This window comes from Pangasianodon hypophthalmus, chromosome 4 (genome assembly GCF_027358585.1).
Source record: "Pangasianodon hypophthalmus isolate fPanHyp1 chromosome 4, fPanHyp1.pri, whole genome shotgun sequence".
NCBI lineage: Eukaryota > Metazoa > Chordata > Actinopteri > Siluriformes > Pangasiidae > Pangasianodon > Pangasianodon hypophthalmus.
In genome coordinates, this window is record NC_069713.1 from 13667908 (window position 1) to 13687891 (window position 19984).

Below are 19984 nucleotides of genomic sequence, written 5' to 3' on the forward strand. Positions count from 1 at the left end.
CCTTCACCCCCTCCCGCTACACACACACACACACACACATACATACATCTACAATCAGATCTAGCCTCTTCCACCTACTACTGCACTCACTGATGTTACTTGATTGTATTCCAGTGTTTCATTGTAAAGCCAATAATAATTATCTTCTTAAAAAGAGCATATTACTCAAACACATGACAAACCAGTTCTCACCTCCTGCAACAACTAGTGGTGACTACCATTTAACCGATTTCACAATATTTATCATATACAATGACTCTCTCAATGAATGACATGACTAGAGATGAAACTGGACAATTCCATGCACATGTCAACATTACTATTGTAGCAGGCATGATTCATGTCAGTATGTTACATAGGAAATAAAAGACAACAGAGAGTGCTGTTTTAAGAAAATAATCTATACTCTGGGGTGGTAACAGGTTGATTATGGTATAAAAGTGTTTTATACCACAGCAGTTTGCCAACAGTTACAATTTTTTATTTGTTAAAAATATTAGACATTTTACTTTTAATATTTAATGGTGTGTCTGTGATACAAGCTTTTACTTTGTTGACTTCAATCATAGTCGCTATATACAGTCCTTACAGAAAGCTTCACATACCAGTGTTTATATTTTATTATGATTTCCTTTGTTAAATAATGTAGATATAAATACTGAGTGGCTGTCATACATGTCCCTGTGAGTTACTATAGAACCGTATTAGACCGAACTCATTAATATAAACCTGTGATTTTTCCTTGCAGCCAGCACTGCTGTTAGAGCTGTGCTGTTTTGGAAAACTAATCAACACCTGCCCATTCAAATTCAAGAATTCAACAGCGCACTGGTGTAAGTAATAGTAAAACTATGACAGACATACCATGATAAGCAGGGTTTGCAAAAAAAAAAAAAAAAAAAGGGTTGAATGCTACAAAAGATGGGTGGATAGACATTAAAAAACATTTTATTAAATCATTTATTGTATACCTTCCAAGAACACAAGCATCCTACGTACCTATTTTGACATCTTAACATTTCAGTCTGTCATTTTAACCAGTGCTCTATCCTCAGCTTTTAAAAACCGGAGTGCTAATGGTAGAATTGTAGCAGACAGCTGACCCATGAGAATATTCTCTCTAGCTCTTCTTAACATTTTTAGTGTAAGTACCATTGCAGTGACACACTGGATGCAATTTGTCATCTTTTTTTGCCTCAGTAAGGAGAAGAGCAGAACTCCCAAGAGCTGGCCTCCCTGAGAGCAGAGGTTCATGACCATACTCTAAAATCTTTTATTTAAAAAAGGGAGATTAAACATTAAATCTTCTAAGCCCTAAAGATGGAGTGGTTAGAGTAGTCTTGGATAATGTCACTCACACACACAGCCACCACCCCTTTATGCATGAATCTCCCTTAATTACAGCTACACACACACACACACACACACACAGACAGCTAAAATATTTGGTTAAAAGAGAACCTTTGAGCCTGGTTTTTACCTGCAGGTGAAATTTACTTATTTGCTTATTTGCTAGACCAATCATTTTCTTAAAACTGTTCCATGTATACTTTACTTAAAATAAACAATACAATAAGACTATATTGTGCTTAAATATCCTTATAATGACAAAAATCCCCTGCTTTGCCCAGGGAGTTGCATTAAGTCAGGATAGGAAAATAATTTCATAGTCTTTGAAGCAGTTTGTCATTTTTAGAGCCCTCTGCTGCCTATCAAATTGTACCTGCAATGAAAACAATGATGGCTCTTCTCCTTCCTTCCAGCCAACTCCAACTAAACTCATCTTGAATTCCCTTTTAGAGCCTACTTTCAGGCCTAAAAATATAAACAGAAGCCTGAAGTAACTAATCGTGTCTAATACATGGCAATGTGGCAAATAAGGTTAATGTACAGTATATGTAAGGAATAAACTGAAATTGTTGTAGCAGCAGTGTTTTGTACTGAGATCAATGAACAGGGAGAACAGCATACCTGACTGCTCTGCAAAGAAAAGGAAAAGAAAAGACTTTCTCATAAAATATACTGAGTGATATACTGGAGCAGGAGATTAGGGGATCAAGAGTCTCCTCTAGTGATTAATTGTAGTTTAATTTAGATCACGATTTTTGTCTTATTTACACATAATCGGTAAGGTCCGGTAAAATCAGCTAATTTTCTAATGTCAGATATGTGTTTATTCTCTGACTCTGAGCTCCTGGTTTATATGGTTTGCTTGTTGCATATTAGAGTACATGATATTGTAATATTATTAGTTGCATTTAAAAGTGCATTAGGCACTTTTTAAATTCAAAATTTGTCAAATATTAGGTTAAATATTAATGGTTACACAGTCAAATTTGAAGGCTTTATCATTTTATTTTTTTCACTCCTTGAGTCTGCCCCTTTTCCCCACCCACGTACACAAAGAACCTAGAGTTAGCATTATCAGTGACCACCAAGACATCACTTTCAAGCACATTTGGACTTTCAGCTTGTTGAAAGCTGACTTATAACACGATAAACAGACAAAATTCACTCATACTGATTTATGAAGATGTTCACAAGTGCAACAGCTGTCTACTCAATTCAGCCATTGAGACAATTCAAAGCTTTATACAGATTGCGTTACAGACCTGTCCAGGAGCAATGTCACTAATATTGAGTCCAGCTTCACTCCCTTCATCAGTAATACATTTTAAATAAAGTTTATTAAATATTAAATTAATTTAATATTAATTAATTAGTTTATTAATATTAAATAATGTTTATTCTGGTTTAACTGTATTTCTTTTTATGTTTTTTCATAGCACAGTGTGAATTCTTTGCTCATAGTAGAATTATTTGGCTGTGCTGGGCACTGAACGATTTCAGACTGAGATGTGGGTGGAGTGAAGGGTTGTTAAGCAGTGTCTATAAAATAACTAACAAGGGGCCAATGTAAACACAACCAGGCTTCATAACCATTTTCGACCACGTAATGCACTTGTCCTGAAGCCGTGGCTCAAACCTTTAATTTTTTATTTATTTTTTTTTTAACCATGTTCTATGTTTCCCAGGTTATTTGTACTACTTAAAAAAATGTTTTTGCACGTTTAAAGACTTCCTTTCAATTTACATAACTGGGGACCTGTTTTATATTGTTTCCAAGATTTATACATTTGAAGAAATACAGCAGGGCACTGTGTGACTGGTATTGAAATAATAATGTTCAATAATCCTATTGAACTACTATAAAATTATTGAATTATTTGTTCCTAAATTGGTTGAGTCATATTCAGCCCTTCAGATGCAGGCTTAAGGCAGGCATATGTAATTAATTAAACCTTAAAATGAACAAGGAATTCAGGGTTCTTAAATAATTTAAAATAAAATAAAAGTACAATAAAATAATCTTTGAACTTACTGTAATCACTCTAGTGCACGTTTTCACGCATACGTGAGGGTTTGGCTCAAAATAAAAATAATGATGTTACATCTGTGAATTACATCCGTGAATGAAAATGTGAAATTAGTGATTATTTTGTTTGTTTATTTCTGTTTTTTTTTTCTGTACATTACTCTTTGGACGCTCATAAGAAATGGTGTCTAATGACAACAGTCCCTCTGAGCCCGGGTGAGGGTGAGGCGTTTCCATAGCAACGTGTCCACGCGCACCAACTTCGGAGCAGAAAGACAGAGGTTAGCGCTAACTGACCTACTCAAAACTCTTCAAATTATTACTTCGGTATTTTCATAAACATTTGTTAAGTAAAGAAATTGTATTGCGTACTACGGTAGTAGGAAGAAACGCTGAAGAAGGAACCAGGAGGTTCACATTTGGCACTCTGAAGGGTAAGACAGTTTGCGCTGTAACGGTAGCTATGCGGTGTGTAATGCTATGCACTTAGCTACAGTTCTTTGCTAACATTAATTGCTAAATAGTTAAGCTAGCTAGCTAATTCCTCATTTATTTAGCCAAGGTTAGCAGTTCACGGGCATGTTATATTGTCACAACCTAAAACAAATTGTTCTTTAAAACAAACATTTACACCAATTTAAATCTAATTTATGATAAGCTAGTGTTGTTCGTGTTTAATTACAGCATTTCACGGTAATTAATTAGACCAGGGAGTCTCAAAATATTTGGTGTCATGAACTTCTTTAACTCTAAAATAAATTCCGTGAACATTATTTAAATGTGTGCTGTAATATTTTATTTGTTAGAGCCACACAGCTTTGTATTCCTGAGCATTCGACCAAATGAACACATCAGATCCGATGTGGTATTATTTCTATGTGACCAGTCAGAAAGGCTAATAGCTATAATTGACAGTGATAATGGTGGCTTGTGATTTCTCTCATAGTCACTAAACTAAAAGATCTCGTTCACCCTGACTCTGCTCTGCTCTGATAAGCACTGAGCTATACTGTACTACATGTACTGGACCTGCATCTAAAAATCAGTGTCAGTGATGAAATGAAAAGGCATCAAACATCTTAATCCAAGATCTTAATCTTTACTTGAACCAAAAGTGAAATTTACACAATTTACCTCTCACCACAAATATAGTGAAACAACCAACACACATTTGGTGTCTGAATTTTCCTTCTCTCTCATGAGGCCACATTACATTTACTGTGTGAAGTGAGTCTCTGATATCACCCGTGTTGCCAGGCATGTGGTTATTAAGCTACTTTTAATCTGTCCAGCCATGCTGTTAGTACAAGTAATGGGCTGATTTGTTTTTTATCCCTTGCTTAGGCATTGTTAATAGACTACATTATATTTATTAAAGCTTATACTCAAATGTGGATACTGCTCACACGTATATGCACGTGTCTCCCCATTCTCAACACCTCCATCACTCCTATATGAAAGTAAGTTATTTGTGACAGTATATGCAATATTGCTTTATTAAGAAACGGTGTATGATGTTAGTAATTATTACAGTTCATTTTGCAATAATGGCCTAGATTTTGGGATGTAAATAGTGTATAAGATTTTGAGTTTGCGAGGAAACATTAGGCCTGTATCGTTGGACAGAATTGCTATATCAAGTCAAGTCACATCAGGTGAGTTTTTATTGTATACTTTGGAACGAAGTGTCGTTTCTTCAGGACCAGACAATGAGAGCAGAAATGGTCAGAAAGCATGTAAATAAATCTCCCTTTTTGTTTGTGTGATTTTTAAAGCACATGAAATCCTACACCAAATGCAAGGTGACAGTATGAGTATAGCTTTTAATAACTAGTCTGAGGTCCTGACAATTTAATTAGGAAATGCCATCCAATGGCTAAATGTGAACACTCCGTTTGAGTTTTTGCTATTGGCTAGGATTTTTTTTGGAATTGGTTTTGAAGTGACATCTGGTTGCTTTTGTCAGATTTGGCAACTCTTTTACTCTTCTACTGATGAAAATGTAATAGCAAGTGGTCAGTGGACATACATGATACACATGAAAATACCAGACACAGATTAATATCAAGTCTGAAAAGGCTGTCTGTGATTTAAGCCCCATCTTAATCTCTTATGTCAGTATTTTTAAATTTTTTATTTATTTATTTTTATTTATTTATTTATTTTGTGAACATTGTCTGTTTCCTACTGTAAAATGACCTGAAGAAATAACCCCAGGTATTATGTATACAGTGCAGAGAGGCATGCTGGTAAACAGTCTGTCATATCCTGTCGGAATAGTTTCCCACCCAAAGCAAGCCAATACCAAGTGTTGCTCAGGTTTAAAACAACAAACACTAAACTATAGATGGTGTTCAAGAGGTCTTTGTGGCTTTAAGTAAACTGTTTACCTATAATAGCTATGGCCTACAGAAACAGCGTGATATAGGCATGTAGGCACAAATCTAACCTCTATGTATTGGCATTGCATCTAGATGTGTCAGTGATGATATGAGGAGAAATCAAACAGTTTATATACTGAAATGTACACAATTTACCCCTCAGCCCACATGAAGTTAATTCCAACTTGCACAGACACAATCCTACAACAAGCGATTGTAATAAAGGTCATAGCAATCAATTTGTTGAATGTGGTATTTAGCCTGAAATTCAAATGACTTTCTGATAGTTCATAACAACCCCACATAAAGGGTGTTTCATATTCCCGAGGTAAATGCGTGTGATCATTTAGACATGACATTTTTCACAGTGCTAAATTGATCGACTTGGGCTGAATTACAGTAAGTTGAAAAATATTTGTTCCTTTAGAGCAAACTGTGTTTTACATTAAAGTACCTGACAGATACTATTGTTGCCCACAGGAACATTAGTGTTTAGCTAGCTAAGCAGATATCATCAGCAAGAAGAAGTCAAAGTGATTTACAGAATTTTCTTGCAGTTTATTACCTTACTGCTGACTCCAGCTCTGACTGTGCTGTAGCATTGATCAGTCAATTAACATGATGTAGTGAGAGCAATATAAAGTTACTGTGAGCGTTCAGGAGCATTGCATTTCAAAGCCTTTGTGGCTTATATTGGCAATACTTTGTCTACAATAATCCTCCACTGTCAACAATGTTGGTTTTGTCACTCGGGTACTTGCTTCATCTCAGCCCGAGACTCTGAGCTTCACAGGCTCATATTAATGTTATTGATCAATGTCAGCTTCTCTGCCTCTCAATTCTGATCTAAGGGGAGTTTGACTTTCTGCCTTCAGCAGCTTATAGACTTATAGTAAATGTTTTTTTCATTACAGTCTCTGTCTCTTTCTCTACCTTGAGCTTTGACTGCAATAACTCGTCTGCTTTATTACATACAGTTTTCAAAAATGTGACAACTGGCAAACTGAATCAAAGCCTCAATAATCAAAATGATGCTACTAGTGTTGACAACTGAAGGTAGAACTGGAGGGGGTGACTGTGTGACATCATATGAGCTAGATATTTTCCCTCTTTCCTCTCTGTTAGTTTTTGTACTTTTGCTTCTTATGTACGAATTTAGCAAAGTGGTCTCAGAGCGAACCCTCAAGCCTGCTATTAGACGTTGCTCCTTGTTTTGAAGGTTAATAAATTCGTTTTGATACAATATTTTTTACTGGTTGATTACTTGCAATTATAGATTGTGCTGAATTATTTTGTAATGCTTTCAGGCTGATCACACATGACTGGAATAACAAGGAAATGTCGACAATTAACCACCCTGTTATGAGTTTTAGTTAGACTATATAATGAAGAGCACTGTCTAATCCAAATGACGTCTCAGTGATGAATTAAATCCATAAAATCAATTCAGATCCTAATGTGGAAAAATCCCTATTGAGGCTGACCTCATGTTCAGGGCATTCAGTTAGTCATGCTTTACCATAAAACTAAGGGTGGGTGATATGGCAAAAATATCATATCATGATTCTCAACCATATTTCTATGATACATGATATTTATCATGATATATAGGTTTGCTAACCAACTGCCAGTAATGGAAAAACTTGTATATTTTTTTAGATTTCAAAAGAATAATATATTATTTTAAATAAAAAATGAACACTGTAAAGTGGGGAGAATGTGTAAAAAACAAAAAAAAAAACAATTTTAAAAATTTAAGTACAGAATTTTAACATCAAATCAGCTGCTTACAGGCATTTTGTATGTGTAAAAATATAACACAAAAAGCGTAATCATCTCAGAAAAGGGGACTGTGACATAATTTTTCACATAATTTTTTGTCATATTTCTCAACCCTACATAAAACTGCATTTTGGTAGGGTTTGTGTTAGGAAAAAAAAGAAAACACCACAATCTGGCATTGGCTTTCCTTCATGGTTAAAATGAAAACATTTTTCATATGAATATAACCATATACCAAATTTTACCAAGCACATTTTGTCCGCTGAGTGCAACCGAGTTGCTTCCAGATCTCACTGCAGCTTTTGTACTGACTATAATAAAGACTACCTATTGAATACTAACTTTCAATAGGGGCACTGTGAGTGATGAAATAAGATTAAATATAATTGAAAAAAGTAATATAATTATGAACGATCTTTGGCTTATGCCAATTCTTTATTCTTCTACAGCAGCATTATCTCACTATGGCTGAGCCAGAGACACCTTGCACAGGGCGATCATCTTCTAGCATATCAAAACACTCCAGCATAGGGCAGAGATTTTCTCCACCAGCCCCAGATGAGTCCGTACTGGAGGGTTCAGACGCACAGCCTGCAGGTAAGAGAATAAAGATTATCATGGGTTTCCACAGGTCACAGAGATTTTATAACTCCACTACAGTGCTTTACTGATTAAATGTCAAGATCTGTTTTATATTTTTTTTCATTTTCCTTCCTCCCCTAATTATCTGATTGTATTATTTTACATATAGTGCTGATGTTTTGTGTTTCCCCCCAAAAATATCATGATATAATTGCATATTTTCTTGAAGTATTACACCATGATGTTTTTTGCAATATTGTCTAACCCTGCCATATTATTCATTTCCCTAAACATATCTGTTCATGCAACCACAGAGTGCAGTGACAGAGTCTAAATCACTTCATGTTCTATGTTGTTTGTGTGTGTGTGTGTGTGTGTGTGTGTGTGTGTGTGTTAGTGGGGGATCTTAACGAGGAGACTATTTTAACAGTGGCAGAGGAAGAGGATGCACACACCAAAGGCCTGGTAATTCACTTATTTATGCTAAATTAGAGGCTTTTAAACACAGTCACTGATGAATTACCTCACACTCATTGTGATTCTTATCTGATTGTAATCTGCAATTCACAATTTCTCTTGCCTGAGGCTTTCAAGCCTGACATCCTTGCATACTAATCAGTGCTTTTATATTTGTGTTACTAAGGCTTTCTGGTGATGTGAGAGAATTGTTGATTCATTCCCTCGCAAACACTGTAGCCTGTAAGACTCTGCTGGACCATCTTCATTTACTATGCCTCATTGATCACACAAATTCAGCAAATGCTCACAGGTTGGCCAATGAAAATATCACTTTTCTCCCACCAGCTGCTCTCAGTCAGAGTCAAAAAAAGGAAATCCATTGTGGAATTGTAATCTATACACATAAATGAGTGCAATACTCCTTTTATCACTTAAACTGGAAAAATAACCTCTGCTTACTACAGTGCCTGAGGAATGCCTGAGGAGCAGCAGAGGAAGAATAACCTAGAATGCACAGGGTGATAGGGAGGGAATGGGTCAGTGAACCTGCTGCAGCTCTGTCCTTGGCATCATTGACATTAATAGAATTAATTATAGCCCTCTGGCTGGTAAAAGAGCAATGGCATTTACATGGAGTGATCCTGCAGCCCCTGCTGGGAGACCCTGTAGAAGTGGCAGCTGGCAACCAGAGAGAACTGGATTACATTATACCGCCATTCATTAACACTGCACACTCATAGACAAAGGTCAATACTGTTAAATGAAGTGTGGTTATTGTTATGTTTTTAACAACAATATATAAGCCTTAGGGAAATGAAAGGAAACATACATGTGTTTTTAATCACATAAGTGCCGCTTTGTCATTAGCTCCAGCAAAGTGTATCCAAAGTATTTTCTGGGGTATTACTAAAGAGATGTTACTTACATAGACGGTATATATATATATATATATATATATATATATATAAATACACACACATAGATAGATAGATAGATATATGTGTATATATACAGAATATATACAAGACACTTCTCTGTTTAAAGATATGTCCTCAGTGAATTCTCTTTTCTCAATGCTACTTTGCAGAGGGAGCTATTAAAAAGGCGAGTGGCCTTGACAGGAGTATCAGAGGCTTCCTGGACAGATGAAAATAATAGAGCCTTGGACAAGTTCATCGCAGATACTACAATCAAGCTTCTCATTATCTACCTCGACCCTTTCTCTGGCCTGTGTGTGCAGTACACCATGCCAAGCCAGGTACTGCTGGTTCTATTCTGGGATGCAGTGACATTTGGTGTTGGATCAGGGCAGCAGTCGTACATCACCACTGACTGATGATACTGCAAATTATTCATGACTTGAAAATCAGTTTTGTGGGTTTTTTTTTTTCTTAGTTTTGATAAAACAATTCATGTAATGTTGAATATGCAACATTCTCTCCACTATGTTCAATTCCAGTGCATCTGGCATTTTAGTTTTTAAAGCTGTCACTCGTTAGTGTTTTAAAAATTCTGGTTATCCATTAGAACTGGGAAATATGAAATATTACCTGTTTTATTTCTCTCTTCTAAATCTCTCTCTTCCTCACACACAGGTGGTGGAGCAGCTGGCCTACTTCATACGCAAGGAGGACTCTATGATTATGGAGGAGACTTTTGAGAGCCGTGTGCAGTTCGGCACAGTGCGGGGAGGGGGTATAGAGAGCCTGCTGAGGCTAATGAACGGGATTCATGCACCACTGGTCACTCACAGTACAGACTGGCCAGAGAGCATCAAGAACAATTATTTAGCTCACATGCACCGGTTCATCACCTACCTCACAGGTACACGACACAGTTCTCAGGATACTTCCAGCTAGCAGTGATGCACTACTGTGTCTGCTAGTGTGGATCTCACAAGTCACACTGGTGACTATCAACAGAAAGTTTTATACCTTTTGGTCAGTGTGGCCACAAATATCTAATGTGATGGGAAGGAGTCATCTGACATGTGAAAGGATCAAAGACAAACTGCTTTTTTATTTGGTGTGTAGGGTGTATACACACAGAAGTGCAGATAGTTGTTGGAGCTTGTGATAATGGGACTAGTGAGGATTTCAGAACCTCTGGTGGTTCTGATGCAAGCTACACTACCTAGTTCACTACCAGATTGTGTGGCATTTGTTCAGAAAAGTACTTGTTAATTCTGTCCCTCCACCTTGCTTTCCATTATTGTGTTTAAAAAAGTGTAGACAGGGAACCATAACTCCATCATGCTGAAGCTAGGATACTGATTTTTGAATTTATATGCAGCAACATTTCTACATTGAAATTTATTCACTGATGAAAATGATCTACACGGAAAAAAAAATCCAGATTTTAATGTGCACTCATTTATTTCTCCCCTGAAGAGTAGGCAGTTAGACTGCAGTCCATTGATCTTTCTCTCACCTCACACTGACTTTACTGGACCTTTGGAATTGCTCCTCACATTGCAGTCAGAGGGCCACTCTTATCTCGCTTGCCAGGGTACAAGGCTAATAATCATATTTCAGCCTTCAGACAGCTGAAATCAGATTCTTTTTGTGTATGTTGATCTTAATCACTATGTGCAAGATAGATCCTGCGGTAGCTCTCTCACTGTAAGCTGCTTTATGAATGCAGGCCCAAGACTCCCTGCACTGCCAGCCATTTATAGGTAATCACCCGACACATTCCCATGTGATGGTTCAATTATCAGGCCAATCATACCAATCAGCACACCCACGTCACCTTTTACACAGCCTGAGTAAACACAAATCACAGCCCCACAAATCAGACACCATTCTTACCTGGGCAAAAGCAGCGCTGCACTGCACCCTGTCTAATCAGAGAGCCATTTTGATCATTTTTACAATTTTCCCTAATCTCAGTTCTCTCCCTTAAATACACATTTCTGCAGCTCATGCTCAAGTCAATACACCCGCAGTCCAAGTAACACATTTCAAGGCTACGGAAATGTTTTGGAACAAAAAAAGGCAGCCAAATCAGCCCAGGAGGATAAACATTGTGCAGGGAGTCTCTTTGATTTTTGTTTTAACTCACTAAAGCAATAACAATGAAGTCACAAAGTGGACTCCAATGACTGCTGATGATGTATTCAGGTTGTTAAGTGCAGTACTAAAAATGATTTAGTTTGAAAGCATATGGTCGATATAGGCCCGAAGGTATATTTATTTTACTCATCATGCCTGATCCAAAAATAATGCTGTAGCACAATTCATTCTGAAGCAATTCATTGCATTGGAGAGAATTTAGGGAAACATATAGTGAATAAAAAAAAAAGGTATTATAAACCCACTCCTACACAAAGAAAAAGCACCACACCACACTCTGCTGTTAGTCATAGCTCTCATTCATTCTTTAGATGCACACACCTCCAACATATATGTCTTTCTCATTACCCTGTGAATGGACTGATCCACCTATCTCTCTGCGCCGCGTTTTCTTATTATTTCTCCCTCATGTATTTCACTTGCCTTTGTTCTCTGTGTAACGGCCAATCAAATTCTGCCATTGTGTCCCTCTACCCTGCCCTTATTTATTTTTCCTGTTCATAACCACCCTCACAGAATGAGCCAGCATTACTCATAGTCAAAGTGATATTCCAGCCTTGTTTCCTTTAATCTTTTTCATCTCTGTATATGAGTACATTTTGTATTTCATTTTCTCCTTTCTCTATTTCACTGCCTCTCTCTCTCTCTCTCTCTCTCTCTCTCTCTCGCCTTCAGATTTTCCTTTCCTTAATTGACCTTCATACCCCTTATTCACTCATACCCCTTATTCATGTTTTTCTATATCAGTTTACTCTCAGAAGAAGGATTCCACAATGATTCTTTGGATGGTTAATAGTTCTAGCTTTCTATAATGGTTCTGCTTTGGTTTACTGAATAGTAAGCCCTCTGTTATAGAATTCTCTAATGGACAGTCCTATGAATCCTAGATGGAATCTTTTTCTAAGAGTACACGGTCATGTAGTGTAGTTGCTGATGTGAAGACATAGGAAGGAACTGCTGAGAAAGAAGGGAATAGTGCTGAGAATAACAAAAGTAAAGTGAGGAATAAGCCCTTATGTGACAGCTTATGCATGCCACTCAAATAAAAATAACCTTTTCTATCTTATTTCTTCATATCATTACAATTCCCCTGGCCTCAAACCTTATGTAACATTAAATTGATTTGCTCAGTACTGTGGTAAATGATGAGGTGTAATATGAATGGTAATGTGATAATGTGCAGCATTATTGGGCTGTATTGTACTGTGTTATTGCACAGAGCTGTGTGTGCTCTCTCGGAGCCCATAAACTCTTTTACACTCATCAATTACTGGGCTGTGATGCTCATTTGAGTCCTTTTTTATGGTTTAGGCATCCTTGTTGTTTCAGATGCATTTATCTTCTGTCATGGCTTTAATTCATAGAATTCAATTATTTTGTTTTGTAATTTTTTTTTTTATTTGCTGCTCTTCATAGATGCAAGATCTAGGCTTGTGAGGAAAACAGTGCTTTATATCCCTCTGGAAGCCCTACAGCACAGCCCAGAGGTGGCTGCCAGAGACAAAGAGCTGGTGAAGAGGCTGGAGGGTAAGGACCAATAAGGGGCATGCAAGGGAAGTGCACAGTTCATGTCAAAAGAATAATCTTTCACAAGATGGTTTGCCATTAAACCCCTTTTGCTTCACGGTTTGTGCTTTTCAGTGGTGATGATCCATTGGACACAGCAGATAATGGAGGTGCTGAACATACAGGTGGCAATAGATGCAGGAGACACCTCTGGTCTTCTGGATGAGATCACTTTCTGGATGAGTCGCTGTGATGATCTATCTGGCATCAGCCAGCAGCTCCAGAAACCAGGAGTCTGTCATATTCAAGCCATACTGCAGCTGTCTATGTCCTCTTATGTGCAGCCATTCTGCAGCCTAGCTAAAGAAATTCAGGTACTGAATCCTTTTTTGTTTGTGCATGTGCGTACTGCTGTAAATGCATGTGTGTGAGACACAATTTATAGGTGGCTCCAGTATAACTTTATCTTACCTTCTGGAAATGAGGCTATATGACATTCAGGTATTATTATGACTTGGGCAATTCTGCTGATTTAAATCCCTGTAGGCAGGTATTTTGTTGCGTACATTAATAATGAATGAGTTTTTTCTGGCCCTAAATCAGGTACTAAAGGGCAAATTCTAGCTAGAGCCTTAAACCCCTAGCTTAATGCAGCATTGAGCCTCAGAGCTCTAGCAAGTGCAGGCATTTCATAAACTCTCCAAAGGCCAAGGAAAATCAATATTGTCAGACTGAAATAATGAGACATTCAAAGCTGATTGACTCTGCATTCCATGTAATTGCTGCTCTTAATGTTAGAGCTGTAGGGAGAGAGTCAGCAGTATGCTGGATCACAGCTCTGTGACGGTAGATAAGCTAGGGGTTTCCAAAATACTCTTGTGAATGGTGGCACTCAATTTAAATTAAGTATTGAACTGGGTGTAGTTGAGGTAACATAAGGCAAAGGACTAAGTGCAGTGAATTTATGTGTTGTCAAGCTGGTTATAGTGAATAGTGTTAACTGAACCAAATCTAATGTGACATTGAATCAAATTGAATTAAGCCATGTTAAGCTGATTTCCGTTGAATAGAATGGAATTGACTCAGGCTATTGTTGATGTTTGAAATGGACTCAAACTATGACTGATGTTTTGTGTTTTCCTGCAGGATGGCTTTCTACAGGCCCAGTCTAACCTGTCTTTCCTCTGCCTGCTGAGGGAGCCATGTGAGGAACTTGCCCAGCTCAAACCTCGCCAGATAGCACACAAACTGGGCCATATCCTCAATCTTATCCGTTTCATCTGGGTGAACTCTCCCCACTACAACATCCCTGCGAGGATCACTGTGCTCTTAATTAAGGTACAGTGAGGCCTTCTTCACTCACCACTGCTGTCTCCCCGCTGTAGAACTCTGGTGCACCTTAGGTCTTCTCGAACCAAACATATTTCCCAAGTACTTCTCAACCAGCCAAGGATAGCTACCACTTACCTTTTGGTAAATTCTCACTAGATCCATTACCACATCTTATCTTGTCAGCTAAGCTCCAGTATCTCCCTAAAAACACACAGACCTGCATAGTCATCAGACCCCCAGCCCCCCAAAGCTCTTTTTTCCCCCTTCATTTCTCTTAGCACTTCAAAGCCTGCTGAGCTTCAGGCCTCTGCTCAATAGATAAGCCATCAGCTGTGGCTCTGTAGCTCATGTAGCACATGTGCTTTAGATCATTGGGTGAGTACCCTGCTTTTGTGTGGTACAGGCTTCCTAACACCATTTGCTCACAGCTTTGCTCGCTTTTCATTTCCTTCTCCACTTCCTCAAGAGCGAAGGGAAAAACGTTTAACCTCTCATAATTACACTCTGACCCTTCCTCTGCTGGAATCACATGCTCTCTTTGCTGTCGCACTTCTCTTTTTCCCTCCTTTTATTTCTTTTCCCTCTTTCATTCTCTGCTTTGATAATATATCAAGGCAGGTTGGTCTGCCACAAAAACATTCAGTCTAATTGTTTCCTTATGGGCATTGCTAGATGCTCCTGTGTAAAGCCCATGTTGAGCCCATTGCCACCCGCTATCCAAAAGGCACTATCAACTGTGCTGATTGCAAAGATCCACCTTTAAGCTAACTAAACACTTAAGTGTGTCCATATATATATATATATATATATATATATATATATATATATATATGTATATATATATATGTGTATATATATATGGGTATTTACATCCAAATCAGGTGAACGGCGTAGGAATTACAGCAGTTTGCATATGTGTCTCCCACTTGTTAAGGGACCAAAAGTAATGGGACAGAATAATAATTATAAATCAAACTTTCACTTTTTAATACTTGTTTGCAAATCCTTTGCAGTCAATTACAGCCCGAAGTCTGGAAAGCATAGACATCACCAGACGCTGGGTTTCATACCTGGTGATGTTCTGCCAGGCCTCTACTGCAACTGTCTTCAGTTCCTGCTTGTTCTTGGGGCATTTTCCCTTCAGTTTTGTCTTCAGCAAGTGAAATGCAGGTTCAGGTCAGGTGATTGACTTGGCCATTGCATAACAGTCCACTCCTTTCCCTTCAAAAACTCTTTGGTTGCTTTTGCAGTATGCTTTGGGTCATTGTCCATCTGCACTGTGAAGCACGGTCCAATGAGTTCTGAAGCATTTGGCTGAATATGAGCAGATAATATTGCCCGAAACACTTCAGAATTCATCCTGCTGCTTTTGTCAGCAGTCACATCATCAATAAATACAAGAGAACCAGTTCCATTGGCAGCCATACATGCCCACGCCATGACACTACCACCACCATACTTCACTGATGAGGTGGTATGCTTAGGATCATGAGCAGTTCCGTTCCTTCTCCATACTCTTCTCTTCCCATCACTCTGGTACAAGTTGATCTTGGTCTCATCTGTCCATAGGATGTTGTTCCAGAACTGTGAAGGCTTTTTTTAGATGTCGTTTGGCAAACTCTAATCTGGCCTTCCTGTTTTTGAGGCTCACCAATGGTTTACATCTTGTGGTGAACCCTCTGTATTCACTCTGGTGAAGTCTTCTCTTGATTGTTGACTTTGACACACATACACCTACCTCCTGGAGAGTGTTCTTGATCTGGCCAACTGTTGTGAAGGGTGTTTTCTTCACCAGGGAAAGAATTCTTCGGTCATCCACCACAGTTGTTTTCCGTGGTCTTCCGGGTCTTTTGGTGTTGCTGAGCTCACCGGTGCGTTCCTTCTCTTTAAGAATGTTCCAAACAGTTGTTTTGGCCACGCCTAATGTTTTTGCTATCTCTCTGATGGGTTTGTTTTGTTTTTTCAGCCTAATGGTGGCTTGCTTCACTGATACTGACAGCTCTTTGGATCTCATCTTGAGATTTGACAGCAACAGGTTCCAAATGCAAGTAGCACACTTGAAATGAACTCTGGACCTTTTATCTGCTCATTATAATTGGGATAATGAGGGAATAACACACACCTGGCCATGGAACAGCTGAGAAGCCAATTGTCCCATCACTTTTGGTCCCTTAACAAGTGGGAGGCACATATGCAAACTGTTGTAATTCCTACACCGTTCACCTGATTTGGATGTAAATACCCTCAAATTAAAGCTGACAGTCTGCAGTTAAAGCACATCTTGTTCGTTTCATTTGAAATCCATTGTGGTGGTGTATAGAGCCAAAAATGTTAGAATTGTGTCGATATCCCAATATTTATGGACCTGACTGTATATGTATATATATATGTGTGTGTATATATATATATATATATATATATATATATATATATATATACACACACACACAGTGGATATAAAAAGTCTACACACCCCTGTTAAAGTGCCAGGCTTCTGTGATGTAAAAAAAAAATGAGACCAAGATAAATAATTTCAGAAATTTTCCCACCTTTAATGTGACCTATAACCTGTACAACTCAATTGAAAAACAAACTGAAATCTTTTAGGTTGGGCGAGTAAAAATAAAAAACCAAAATAATGTGGTTGCATAAGTGTGCACACCCTTAAACTAATACTTTGTTGAAGCACCTTTTGATTTTATTACAGCACTCAGTCTTTTTGGGTATGAGTCTATCAGCATGGCACATCTTGACTTGACAATATTCGCCCACTCTTCATTGCAAAAACGCTCCAAATATGTCAGATTTGGAGGGCATCTCCTGTGCACGGCCCTCTTCAGATCACCCCACAGATTTGGCTCTGGCTGGGCCATTCCAAAACTTTAATCTTCTTCTGGTGAAGCCATTCTTTTGTTGATTTGGATGTATGCTTTGGGTCGTTGTCGTGCTGAAAGATGAAGTTCTTCTTCATCTTCAGCTTTCTACCAGAAGCCTGAAGGTTTAGTGCCAATATTGACTGGTATTTGGAACTGTTCATAATTTCCTCCACCTTGACTAAGGCCCCAGTTCCAGCTGAAGAAAAACAGCCCCAAAGCATGATGCTGCCACCACCATGCTTCACTGTGGGTATGGTGTTCTTCTGGTGATGTGCAGTGTTCTTTTTGCGCCAAACATACCTTTTGGAATTATGGCCAAAAAGTTCAACCTTGGTTTCATCAGACCATAACACATTTTCACATATGCTTTTAGGAGACTTCAAATGTGTTTTTGCAAAATTTAGCCGGGCTTGGATGTTTTTCTTTGTAAGAAGAGGCTTCCGTCTTGCCACCCTACCCCATAGCCCAGACATATGAAGAATACGGGAGATTGTTGTCACATGTACTACACAGCCAGTACTTGCCAGAAATTCCTGCAGCTCCTTTAATGTTGCTGTAGGCCTCTTGGCAGCCTACGTGACCAGTTTTCTTCTCGTCTTTTCATCAATTTTGGAGGGACAGTTCTTGGTAACGTCACTGTTGCACCACATTTTCTCCACTTGATGATGATGGTCTTCACTGTGTTCCATGGTATATCTAATGCCTTGGAAACTCTTTTGTACCTGATACCTTTTAATAATCAGATCCCTCTGATGCTGTGGAAGCTCTCTGTGGACCATGGCTTTTGCTGTAAGATGCGACTAAGAAAATGTCAGGAAAAGCCTACTAGATTTTGACAATGATACGCCTACCTTCTCCAAAGTATTCTTAACTTCTGTTGATGTCGTGAAGGAGTTTTTCTACACCAAGGAAAGGATTCTGCGATAATCCACTTTATTTGTCTTCTGTGGTCTTCCAGACCTTTCGATGTTGTTGAGCTCACCAGTGCTTTCTTTCTTTTTAAGAATGCACCCAACTGTTGATTTGTCCATACCTAAGGTTTTTGCTATCTCTCTTATAGATTTATGTTGATTTTTCAGCCTAATGATAGCCTCCTTCACTTGCATTGAGATCTCCTTGGACTTCATATTGGTAGCTCCAGTCGAACATCTGCCAAATGCCAACTCAATACCTGATATCGACTCCAGACCTTTTATCTGCTTTATTTGTCTTGAAGTAATGAGGGAATGGACCGCACCTGGTCAGTTAACTTCTTCTCAGTCAATTGTCCAAATACCTTTGAGCCCCTGAAAATGGAAGTGCTTTGCTTAAAATGGCTGTAATTCCTAAATGGTAAATGATATATTTTTGTGGAATCTCTTAAAATAAAGCTGAAAGTCTACACTTCAATCACATCTTGATTGTTTTATTTCAAATCCATTGTGGTGGTGTATAAAGGCAAAATTACAGAAACTCTGTCATTGTCCAAATACTTCCGGACCTGACTGTATATGGGCGGTCTACACAATGTACGCATGTACAATGTGTACAGTCTGACTGGGAAACAAACTGTAACAAACAAACACTGTGACAACACTTGTTTTTTTTTCGAGTTTTTCAAGCAAGACACAGTCCATTGAAAAATGTTTGTGAGCTTCATAGCATGTTGTCTTTAAAGGTTATTTAAAAGTTCTTTTAAAGACTTAGTGGTGAGTAAACTAAACTCTCACATGCTTGCTGGTGCATTTCCAGGTTGTTGCAGTCGGGTCTGTTTTTGTTGTAGCACTATTTTCACTGTGTGGTTGGTTGGTCAAATTGCCTCTTCCTGTGAAAGAAGGTGGTTTTTGGTGGGTCTCTAAACCTACATGATTTTATTTGCTAGAAATAAATTTCTAGCAGATTCTATCACCTAGCTCAAACTGTCCTATATTCTTAATGACATCAGTCTTAACTCAGTCGACTTCAACATTCTTCTGTGAGGTACCATTTTATTGTCTTTAAATATTTTAGTTACCTGAAGTAAAATATTGGTTTGTAGTATTTATTACCAAACTGCTATGCCAGTTATGTTTTTGAACCTCCATCTCCAAGTATTCTTGCTGGAAAATTGAATATCTGTTAAGCAGAATGAATGATGCCATTGATTGATATAAGTACCCTCTATGGAGATCTTGTATTGTTATTGTCCGGAATAATAGTATAATTTTTCTCAAGTTTTTTTTCCACAGTGGCATGAATGCGCTTAAAGTACACAGCTGTCTGCAAGGCTCCATCGATGCTCAGTGGCCTGGATCTTTCTACCTGGTTCACCAATAAAGTAAATTGTCCTTATATGCTGATTTTGGACTAGACTTGTACACATGACACCCTTAATCATTGCACAAGAACAGTGATTCTGGTGTTAGACCAGCATACAAGGGTAATATCTGTCAACGTGCTGGCCCATATATGCCACACTGCTTTTAATGTTTTTATTGGCTGTGTGCAGATGCATGTTAGCAGTGGTGTGTTTAATGGAAGTGAAACAGCCCCAGTTATTGCTGCATCGGTCCATTGAAGTTTTAACTGTTCTTTTTTTTTTTTGGTTCAGAGCATGTCTCCCTGCAGTCAGAAAAAGTAATGTAAGAAAAGTCTGTT

The 19984-nt window shown here is 38.2% G+C and overlaps 1 protein-coding gene across 2 annotated transcripts in view; it reads left to right on the forward strand.

Moving 5' to 3' along the window:
• The first annotated feature begins 3604 nt into the window (after positions 1-3604).
• dnah2 (dynein, axonemal, heavy chain 2) overlaps positions 3605-19984 on the forward strand; it is a 134649-nt gene continuing 118269 nt past the window's right edge. Inside the window, exons 1-8 of one of the 2 annotated variants that reach the window (XM_026936299.3) lie at positions 3605-3810; positions 7989-8136; positions 8519-8586; positions 9668-9838; positions 10176-10404; positions 13071-13181; positions 13296-13534; positions 14307-14498. In XM_026936299.3, coding sequence (XP_026792100.3) covers positions 8004-8136; positions 8519-8586; positions 9668-9838; positions 10176-10404; positions 13071-13181; positions 13296-13534; positions 14307-14498 — 1143 coding nt within the window. In that variant the 5' untranslated portion in view covers positions 3605-3810; positions 7989-8003. The remainder of the gene's footprint in view (positions 3811-7988; positions 8137-8518; positions 8587-9667; positions 9839-10175; positions 10405-13070; positions 13182-13295; positions 13535-14306; positions 14499-19984) is intronic. The other variant, XM_053233435.1, reaches the window with a different exon arrangement.